The following is an 11,591-nucleotide window of genomic DNA, read 5'->3' on the forward strand; positions in this document are numbered from 1 at the left end:
GAAAAAGTCCAGCACGAATTTGTTAGCATATGTAAAACTACCTGCTGGCTATAAGCCCAGCAGACAAACAATTTCAACAGTATCTAGCCATGCTGAAAGCAATAGACAGTGTTGAATTCAACTTGAAAACTGCATTGCTAACAGATGTTGATGTTGAAATGGTTCAGTTGTGAGAGACAGGGGTTCTTGCAGATTAAAGCCAGTGGTTACTAGTTTGTAATACTGAGCAAATATTCAAGAAAGTGAAAATCAATCTCAAGCACCGAGCCACTCAAAAACTTTCATGCAGAAAGGTAAACTACAACTTATTTCCCAGCTGCTGTAGCTTTTACTATTTTATATTAACTATTTTGGTGGCCTTACGGTCAGCTGTGCAGACCTGGTTATTGTGTTATGTTCTTGAGCAAAATACTTAATGCTCACGATCCCTCTCTCCTCCCAAAGGTGCATGTGGGTACAGTTGAATTGTCAGAAACCTGGGGGGTAACTTTGCAATGAACTGGTACAACCATACAGGGTGGAGTAGGCCAGCCCAAGCAGCATTGGCCACTTAGCTCAGGTATAAACTTCACTTATATTTGCTTTTATTACTAATTCCATTGTCCAAATCATTACTTCATTTGGGTAAAGAAAGTAATATTTAATCCAACTGTCAGACAAATGACCATTTAAGACCTCTAGTGAAAACAACTGGTGTACCTGAGCTATCTTAACAACCACTTTACTACGTTTACAAACAAAGCCCACGTTATATTAAAGACTCTTCAAGTTGATGTATTTACATTACGAAATGCATAAATGAATGAAACGCCATAAAAATATACCGTTACAACTTGCATTACCACATAAACATATTTATTTACTGTATAAAATGATTTCCTTTGACACAAAATCCCAAAAACAAACAAAAGGATTCCTTGTGAGGAAAGCGAAAACAGAATTGTTCATCAAGAGGATTTATTCAAGTTAAATTTCGAGTCTAAGAAATTAAGAGTCTTTGTTAATCTCAGAATAATTTCCAGAAATTAAATAGATTTTGCACATGTTTCTAAGACTTTTGTGATTTGTTCTCCATTTGAAATAAATTTTTAGATTTTTTTCAGATCAGTAAAATTATTGTACTGGGGAGAAAATAATACCTTCTTAACAGTCCTGTAAACAGTTGATCAATCCTGAAACGTTCCCCACCAGTATAGGATATGGACTATAATGTGTGTTGCTGAACTACAATCTTTCTTCCAAAGATGTAAATCACCGAGTCATGTCTTGAGTTTTTAAAAATATAATAATCCTCAACAACTCTTCCTCTAGAGACATAACATGGCAAGAGGCTGTCTTCTTAAAAAAGGAGGATCTTTTCTTCCCTCCAGGAAACCTGTGGAGCATGCCACGTTTTCACTCAGAAGAACAAGAGTTGCATCTACTTAACTACTAACTGTATAATCATAACAAATAATTTCACTGTACAGATTCCTGTCGATCGTGTTCATTTTGTGGTTCATCATGGTTGTTTAAGTCTTGCCGCTCATTGTGCTCAGTTGTATCAATCTCTTCTCGTGGCTCACTATTTTCAGTTGTATGAATCTCTTCTTGTGGCCTGTCAGTGCCTGTTGGCTCAAGTTGTTCTTGTTGTTCTATACTTTCATTTGTATCTTTAGACTCAATTTGTTCACTTGCTTTTGGTTGATCCTAAAAAAAGAAACACACACACAAAGTGAGTCACCCCTAACAACTAATCCATCTCCAAAAGTAAATGTCACCTTTCCCTCAATTGACTTTGAAATGGATACCTCACAACCAACTACCACCAGGAGTTTTATCAGTGACTCTACCACTTTTAAAATAATACAATACTCAAAAGAGTATGTTAAGAATGCATGGGTTTCAGCACTTCTACCACAGATTTTGGGCACAGTTTAGCTTACACCTACCCTGATTGAAAAGCTACATATACTCTTTTACCTATTAAGTAACCCTGCTGATCAGGGAGGAGAAGAAAGCATCTAGCTCATTTTAACCAGATTTGGCAGCCAGGCTAGATCCCAGGGGATAAAAAGCTATGATCCTGTTTGGCCTCACAAATAAAATGAGCTAGGGTTAGCCAAAACAAAGCTTTTAATGTCTGGGGACTTCACTGTTGCATCATGAGCTTTTAACGAGTAACAAGATCTATTTTGCCCTCTGTTAACCTCCACAGTCATGTTGTAGTCCTGAGGGCAGATCTATTTTAGTTTTTCTATTCGTGGTTTCTTCTGTTCTCAAGGGCAACATGCTCCATGGCAACATGCTCCATGACAACATGGCCAATCAAACTTAATATCAGCTCCTAACTTTTCTACCACACCTTTTCTCTGATGTCTCAACCTCTGTAACGAAGACTGTGACTTGACAAATGTACCTTCCTTCTCAGCTACCTGACACAGTTAACTCTAATTGTTAAAACTAGCTAAGATAATGCTCTAACTTCTCTAAACTTAAAGGACTTCACTAAATCTCACTAAGTGCAGCTTCCCCTGCTGGTTTCCACAGCTCTCACAGAAGTGATTCACATGTAACTTCTCCCCATAATATTGATACATTATCCAGCAAACAGGTAATGAGAATACTCAAACTTAAAAGGAATAAGTTGTCCTGATGAAACACCAAATTCTCATTGTTTATTTACAGGGTAAGATTTAGCAGCTAAAGAAAAGAATTAACAATAAGATCTTGGGAGTTTAAGGGTTAACTAGCAAGAGTGGGTGCTAGCTGTAGACTATGAGGCCCAAAATGCATCAGAATGCCACTTCACAGAGGTTTCTTTACTAAAAGTTCAACGACATTTATAAATAACAACAATACCCCTGTGTGTCTGTGTGGGTTCCAAAAGTGATGCTAAATACAACAATGCTAACCATTTAATTATTACTTTTAACTGAACTACAGTATTGCAAAGTACTTGTCCAAACCAAATGCAATCCAGTCACTTACTCTTTCATTGTCATAATGTTTTGTTTCACCATTTTCCTCCGTCTCTTCCTGTTCTTCTTCATGGTGTATCTTGTCTGTGGAATTATTTCGGTTGCCATAGTTTTCATCTTCTATTTCTTCATCAGCAACCTCTTCAGCTGGCATTTGATCAATGGGTTTGTCTTCTATTGTTTCTTTAAAAAGAAGGAAAGATTTTTATGATTTTACAATACAATGTAACATGTAATGTAAAGCTGGGAACATTATAGTACACCAAATCATCTCTGAATGTTTTAAATTCAAACTCTGGCAAAACTGCACACACAACATGCAGGACAAGACAGCTGAGACATACAAAATGTACTACTCGAGGTTGGATACACATGGAAACAAGTAACATTTGTGTCAACTTTGTATTCAAATAGTGTCCGTGACATTAAAAACTAGTTTGTTGTGACAAAAGTGCCACAATGAGCTTGTTGATAGGTTCATGACTGATTGGTACCAAAATATGATGGGTGATTTAGGGTCATTGATGGTGAGATCGGAGTTGCTAGTGAGTTGGAAAAATAAATAGTGTATATCGAACAAGTGTGATTGCTCCTCACAAGATCACTTATAGTTAACAGATTAAAGTAAACAGGGCGTCACCTCTATCATCTTGGATTTCTCTGGCATCCTCTCTGTTCTCGCCACTAGCTTCATACACTGATGGCTTCCCTGCAAAGAGAAAACATGTCCGTATCAAGCAAGAGAATGAATTGAGTTATATTAAAGGCTACCAGCACCAAGTTGTTTGAAGCATGATTTGCACAAATTCAGAAGTAACTGATATGGTAACACATTGTTCACTGAACAACTCACTCCGAGTGAATTTGTTGACCACATAAGCTTGTCGGTTTTTTTTGCTTAAGTTCAAGAGGGGGACAAAGAGGGGGCTTTCCAAACTTGAAGTCCCAGAGGGAGGATAATCAGAGAGGGAAATGAAACAAATATTTTAAATTCACAATTTATATATTAGTGCTTATTGCAAGCCTCCAAGCACTGTTAAGAGAGAGAAACAAATATTTCGAGTAACATATCAAAAACGAGTGCAAGTGCTTGAAAATCCCAACTATCAGGACCCAGACCAGTTGGCTATTTACAGGGTACTGCCCAGGAGTTGAATTCCAGACAACCAAGAACAAATCCAGTGAGTAGCAGGGTGTATTACTTGAACCCAGGACCACCAGGTAACAAGTTTGGCACCCTAACAGGAAGGCTCATCAGAGTGTTCAGATAACTTGCATCAACATATATATTTGAGTCATTTTTAGCATCCCTGAGAACTTTCTTAAACTATAATACAATGCTAGAATAAACAAAAGTCAAAAGGAAAAAGAAATTGTTTAACCACATTACTACTAGCTGCTAATCACACACTTGAAAAATCTTTCCTCAATTTCTAGCGTGCTTATTGACCAATTGAGTTTTTAGACTTACCATTATCTGTACTATCTTTTCTGCCAAACACAAAATTATCAACTGGAACGCCATTGTCTCCAAGAACATTAGCAACCTGATCCTGTAAAGTTTCCTCTATTGGTATATCCTCAATCTCTGATTCATGTGGAGAGTCACTTCTTTCTGTCACATGGCCTCTCACTGGTTCATCATCTCTAAGAGACTCAGCTAGAGTATCTTTCAAAGAATCAAAAGGAGAAAATGGTTCTGGTTCATCTCTTGTTGCCATGTATGGGGGCAGACTGTTCACCTGCTGAAAAAAAATTTAATATTGTTAAGTGCACATTAGTGATGATTTACAGTTAATACCCAATTCTGGGTGAACCATACAGTCAGATGTTTAGCCTGGCAAAAGATTGAACTTGTAGTATCAATATTTGTATCAGATCTCTGCCAGATGAGGTGCACCAATGGAGCCTCTAAATTATAGGCACTGTAATAAAATGTTTATTTACTAATCATGTGTACAAATCACAGCCAGTTAATCATTTCAGGACTAAATGAGTTAAATTATCTTTGTGCTGTGTCTGATCTCATTGTTTTACCAGGTACTGAAAAAAAATATTCACCACAGTGTTGGTGGCTGGTGGTGGATACATACCTTGCTGTGCTTCATGGCTCGGTAAATATCCACTACTAGCCACCTCCACTTTGGTGGATAGTTGTTGATTGCACCCATGAATTGGGAAGTTTGAAAGTGATTAACAAGTATTATTTACCTTTTAGCGGCAGAAGAGGCAAAAATTGCATATCGGTACTTCAATTTCTAATTATTTTTCAGTATATAATTTGCAAAAAAAATAAAGGTTCATTTTTGGTGTCTGTGTGGTATATACTAAAACAGGACGTAGTCCATGTATTCACCTCAGTGTCACTGAAAGTGGTGGACATGTATGTCAACTTCAGTGAATAATTAAATGTTATTTGACTTGCACTCTACAGCAGATTCAAGTAATTTATTTTACTCACAGGCTCCTCATTGTCGGCCACAAGTGACTTCTTTTTTGTAGCTCGTTTAGCTGCTCCTCTCTGAATGAAAACATTTAAATTACACTCATCAACTTCAATAAACAATGTTATCAATTTCGAATTCTTCCTGTTATTTACAAAACAGTTTCTTGAATTATCAATGTAGCTGTTTTCCAATTTTATATGAAATTCATTTCATATAAATATATATTTAAGGGCCAGTCATTCATGATGGTCATGTCATAATGATCAAAACATATTAAACAATTTCCTCACTTCTGAAAGGAAGAGGGCACAATTTAAGATGGAATTCCAAAAAAAAATTGGGGCTTTGTGTCCAAGGTGGAAGAAAGAAATCAAAAATGTTCTCGGAGTTCAATCATCTGTACCAGAAAGTGGCATTCACATTGTAGAGTGAAAATTCTTATGTCAGGACAATACAACTTTACTCTATAATGAAGGTTAAACAACTTCAATAAACCCATTATGATAGCATTTAACATTCAACATTTACCTCGATGAACATAATTTTACAAAGACCCTGAGAAACACTGCACACTCTAAACCCAAAATGTTTAAGTTAACCTTACTTTACTGGGGGGTTTTCTTTCTATTCCTTTGGCTTTGGTTGAGGTTCTGTTGGAAAACAAATGATCATTAGCCGTGAAGTAAGTTTACTTTTAAAAATTAAACTTAAGTCAATTCACAATGTGAAATGTATTAATTCTTAACATTAAAAACTGATTAACAAGTGAACTTGACACAAATATGATTTTTAATCATGTGTTTATTCCTTAATATGTTTCTCTTTAGAATGTCTCTACATATATCTTATCAGCTACATTTGATCCATGTTTGTCTTTGAGTTCCTTGATTCAAAGACTAATAACTATTTTTTCTTTTTTTTTATCATCTTTCCTCAAAACAAATATAATTATTGTTATCTTACAAATAAATATATTTACATGTGTGTAACCAAATGACCACTATGGAAACCTAAGAATAAACCTTTCTTAATTTATTTAACCAATTCTTAAAATAACTGTGGTTGTGAAAAAAGAAATTGTGAAAGAAAAATCCTAAATAAATGATTATCGCACCTTCTTGGAGTTAACTGGGCTGCTACTCCTTGGTCACTGTAGGTAACACTTCTATCAAAGCTGAAATGAAAGTCCAAAGAACATTAAGGGTGAATTATTATCATAAAATTTGTATATAAAGGAATATGATGGGAACGTAATTAGTTTTTCTTTGGAAATATTTTGACTGAATTATTCAGCCTTCATCAGTCTGTTGGTTACATAGAAGTAAACGATATAATCAATTTCTCAGCCCACTGATAGGAGTATGGTTTTGTAGATCTTGGTAAGGAGGCCAAGGGAGTTAATTGAAATATTCCAAAGGAAAACCACTTGCAATCCAGTCAGATTCTTCTACACATTATGTCTTCAGAACATGGAATGAACCTTTTTGCTTCAAGTCACAATCATGATAATCAAGGAAAATTACAGACTCATCCCACCAACCAAGTAATTGATCTTTAAGTGTCTAGAAATGCTCTTTTAAAACTGGAAGTACTTCCTGGAACACTTTAAATTCCAAAACAATAATTATGAATAATTTCACAATTACTCATCATAATTCACTTGTTGCACAATACAGTCAGCTCCAACTCTGATTTCCACTTTTTTAAGCATTCTTTTCAATCATGGAAAATGGATCAGCACTTTGATCCCAATGGGTGACTAGCATCTAATTTCTCCATTCAATATCACCCCTGAATCAAACATTTCAGTCAAGAGAATAAAGGATTTTGATCACAAACTAAAGATACTATTGATTGTTAAAGAAATTCTCCTTGTCAGCACCATAGGAAATGTATAGAGAACAGTATGGAGTATAAACTTGCAGATGTTCTGTTGTGAAAGGTTAAACAGATACATCATTAAAGAAGAAGTTAGACTAAACATACAATCGTTCTCTCCCAACAGCAACATATTGTCCAGAATCATTCAGCTGTGATGGTTCTGATATCTTTTGACCATCTAAAGTATACAGACTGAGACAAAAACATAAATATTAGAAAGATGATTGAATATTATCTGAGTGATCAAGTAAGTGATGTGCATAAATGATATTAAGAAAGTTGACAGTCTTCACACATTCATTCAATTTAGATAAACAAAATTGCATTTAAAACTTTGCCAGAGGATTATTTTTGGCTGACTTTCAACTGAGGTTGATGTTGGTGCTGATCTAAAGTTTTTTGTTACCATGTCAGGCAAAAAAGTAACAGAATCCAACTTACAGTGTTCTTTTTAGTAGATATCATTTATCAATGAACAAAGCAATCCTTCAACAGACAATGGTTTCATGTAGAGCTTATTTGGAAGTTTCAAAGAGATTTGAAAATTGACCTTTTTTTCTTTTTTAACAATTCTTTTGAGTGCACAAACACGTCTAGAATTAATAGCCACACTCTTAACACTGTTCAAGACTACCTACATGTAATTTACTATAGCAATGAAGACTTACTCATAAACTGCACCATTCTTGCTGACTGAGCTCACTTTATCATTCACAGACTCCAAGACCTTAATCGTATTCAGGGAAAAAAAAGGGCTTTTGATTATCACAATAAACTAACCACTGGTAAGATTAAAAGGTGAAATATGCTTCAGAAATATTTACCTATAATCTCTGCCATCAAGAAATAAAATATTTACAACTACCTGGCTTTAAAAGTGCTTAAAATTTTAGTATGGATACGACCATTTTTAAATCAACTCTGCACTCCAGAAAGACACTCTGAAATTCCTAAATTCATAGGCTTTCCATCCATTAAATCTGGAAAGTCAAGGTTCCATTATTTTATTCAGGGCAGGGCCTTGGCTGGGTTGTTCAAAGCTGGGTGAATATAACCCAAGGTTAGTGTGAAATTTGATTTCAGATCTGAAAGCTTAAAAAGAAATTCATTTTAATTATTTTCTCTACAATTTGATGATTGGTTGCTGTAAAAAGGATAGAGAAAATTATCCCAAAAAGAGGGTATTAGCACTAATCCGCCTTTGAACAACTCGGCCCAAAGGTCATTTCTTGAAAGTCAATAGCTTTAGGGGCCCAAAGCCAAATTTTTAAGATCAAAATTTAAAGCACAGTTCTATCACCCCCTCAAGTACAATATTTTTCTTTAGCTTATAGTAATATTTAATTTTATAGTTTTCAAAACCTTTAAAGCTCCCATTTTGTATTAAAACAGAACAGCTTTAAATTACCAGAACCTTCAAGGGACAGGCCCCTGATCTGCTTATTAAATTGACCTACATATGTTTTCAAAATCTTTTACTCCCAAAAGCAACCAAGGCAATATCAATACAACATCCAGCAGACAAGTAACAAGAATAGAGAAAACTAGCAATTAGGAGATTACTGACTGATCGAATACCAAGTTCTCCAAACAAACATCATAATAATTGTATGGCAGATAGTAAGGAGAATTACTAAAATGAGATCTTGGAAGTGAAAAGGTTAAATCATATTTTGCACATGATGTGATTTTTGGAGTATTCACCTCACCTGAAACATTTTAAAGTCTGTTCGCAACTGGACTCTTTTTGGTTTGGCCACAACTCCATTACAAAAAACACTGTTACAATAAAACATTACATATTACATTAATCATTGTGACATGAATATGAATGGTTTAACACCCACACAACAGTTGAACATTAAGAACATCTGCTTAATTTGTCCAAAACATAATTCTACATATATTTTATATTCTGCGTTAAATCATTTCACATTAAACCAAAGAGAAAAAGTTCTTCAGGGGGAAAACTCAAGGCATGTGTGCCTCACTCAAGCATAGTAACAGGGCTCAAAGTACTTTATTTCAAATGGTCCTCATTGTTTACTCAAATTTAATTCAGAATACCTCTGTTCAGGTTACTAAAATGGAATAGAACACTTTGGAATAATTGACAGACACATAGCCTCTAGTAAGATGCTGACAAAAGTATTGCAAGGGAGCTCTGCAAGGGGCTATGCTATGCTATGAAAAACACCCAGTACAGCTGCCCGAGTGCATTGTCAGAGTCATACTACTCTACATAACCTGAGCCCAAGAGTTAGATGGAAGCTGTGTAAAAGAATGGTCATGAGCCTTTTGCAACTGATTTGGGGACTGCACTGAAAAAGGGGGGTGCCTATTGATGAAAAAAGAAGAAAACAGTGTGGCTCCAAGTTTCAATCCTTTGTCATACATATTAACTGTCCACTGGTTCACCTTTTACAAGCTGGGTTTCAAATCATGCTAAGTTTGAAATAATTCATGGTGAATAACGACAAGGACATTATTTACCGAGAGCTGCAGTACTTACATGATGGTTTTTATCTCTTCCTTTTTCCGTAGACCGCTTACCCTCGCTCTGCCCGGCACGTTTCCAAATTTGCGATGATTTAGCTCGAGGAAATTTACCTGTTAACGAAATATAATCACGAAATGACAGTCACATCCTCAAACAATGAGAGACGTGTACATGAACAACTCATTGAATAAATTCTGTGAAGTATACTCTGGAAAATACGACCAGCCTATTAATCCTTTCACGATTTCAAAATTGACGTTTTTTGAGTCTTTATTTGAATATAACTCCTTAGCAAGTGGGTTAAATATTTATTTAAACATTTAAGTGTTTAATTATTCATGCATGGTAAGTTCACTTCGATACCAGATTTGTTATTGAACTCACTCGGCATAATTAAGGCTCTATCGTCTCCATGAATAATAGAGAAGATCAACCTATCAAACTCTGAACAATTGATAGTTGCTTTACAAAAATAGATTGTGATCGAATGTGCGATCATTAAAAAATAGTCCAAAAACATCGAACACAATATTTGTCTTTAATTGCCTTTATCACTGCACGACAAAGTATACAAAATATGAACTAGATTAGATTTTAACTGTATGTTGACGCGTTTTGAATATATCTTACCTCAGGTCCTTTGAGAGGCGGTAAACGGTTGGGCCTCGAGTCTTTCACATCATATCTGAGAAAATAAAGCGCAAACAGACTATCATTATATGGAGAGTTTGCATTTGTGAACAAAGATCAACCAAATGACACTTGATGAAGAATTACTCCGCAAACACGAGTCTGATCGCGCCATCGCAAACAAAAATCTTACCCAATTTTTTTAAACGGCTCTCTTCCCTTAACGACATAAGTGCAGTCTCTCTGTAGATCGTCAAGCGTTCTGATTCGATGTCTTCCACCTGGAGTCCTTATTTCTCGAGCTGGTGTACGAAAACTAGCTGCCACAGTATTTAAGAAAGATTCAAAGCTTCGCATGTCTCTGTGATTGACAACAATACGCTTTCTCTTATAACTGTCCCCGTTGAGATGTACAAAGACCGGCTTTCCCATCATATTTATCCCTCTCTCTTGAGCAGCCATGATCCTGGAATCCTCTTTTACCTTACTTAGAACTTCTAATTAAGTTTAAGAAGAGAAGAACACTATTAGGTAAGACATGGTAAAATCACTCACGGTTCACTGAGCTCTGTGTGACCTCAGTAATTGTCGACGTGCGCATTATGGGATGTCACATGATTTGTTTACCCTGGTGACGTACATAGTAACCAAATCGTCATTAGTGTCAAATTAAAAACTCATTTATCCTGCTGAAGACTTGGATTTTTCGTGAATGACCCGTGTAGTTTTATAAAGAAAAGCAAAAGTAAAAAAACAAATACTCGTTGCTAGTGACAAAGGGTTACGAGAGTAACCGAGATTAAATGATCATCTGCATTCAGACTCGACTACGAATTTGCGTTCTGATTTGATTTGATAATGAACAAAGAGCCATTTTGCGTGGGTCTAACCATCGGCCACCTTACGTGGGCTGTACTCCGTAAACTATTTTTTTTTCAAAGGATAAAGAAAAACAATCTCTTTCTCTTTTCTGAAGAGTTGGATCTTCAAGTTATAAATTTCGTGTGTTTCTATTATTATAAGAAGTGGAACTTGTATTGTTCATGGAGGCCTCGCGTAATGTTGTTTGTTTTACGAATTTATTCTTAGTGAACCAAAAGAGTGCATTGGTAATCTTAAATTGAATCGTAGAAGCTGACCCGGCAGGGATAGGAGACATCAAATATCCGAGAG

The 11,591-nt window shown here is 35.7% G+C and overlaps 1 protein-coding gene across 2 annotated transcripts; it reads right to left on the reverse strand.

The window, feature by feature from the left end:
* Positions 1-619: 619 nt before the first annotated feature.
* On the reverse strand, positions 620-11,004 carry LOC131784517 (doublecortin domain-containing protein 2). Of its 2 annotated transcripts, none has more exons than XM_059101331.2 (13): positions 10,612-11,004; positions 10,419-10,473; positions 9,801-9,898; positions 8,998-9,067; positions 7,957-8,015; positions 7,394-7,480; positions 6,522-6,581; positions 6,012-6,057; positions 5,422-5,481; positions 4,432-4,702; positions 3,601-3,669; positions 2,971-3,143; positions 620-1,689 (listed from the first exon to the last, which is right to left on the reverse strand). In XM_059101331.2, the coding sequence occupies exons 1-13, from the start codon at positions 10,878-10,880 to the stop codon at positions 1,459-1,461; spliced, it is 1,548 nt and encodes a 515-aa protein (XP_058957314.2). In that variant the 5' UTR covers positions 10,881-11,004; the 3' UTR covers positions 620-1,458. The 2 variants fall into 2 exon arrangements, with proteins under 2 accessions (XP_058957314.2, XP_058957313.2); XM_059101330.2 differs by having other exon boundaries at positions 4,432-4,705.
* Between the last annotated feature and the right edge of the window lie 587 nt (positions 11,005-11,591).

This window comes from Pocillopora verrucosa, chromosome 5 (genome assembly GCF_036669915.1).
Source record: "Pocillopora verrucosa isolate sample1 chromosome 5, ASM3666991v2, whole genome shotgun sequence".
NCBI lineage: Eukaryota > Metazoa > Cnidaria > Anthozoa > Scleractinia > Pocilloporidae > Pocillopora > Pocillopora verrucosa.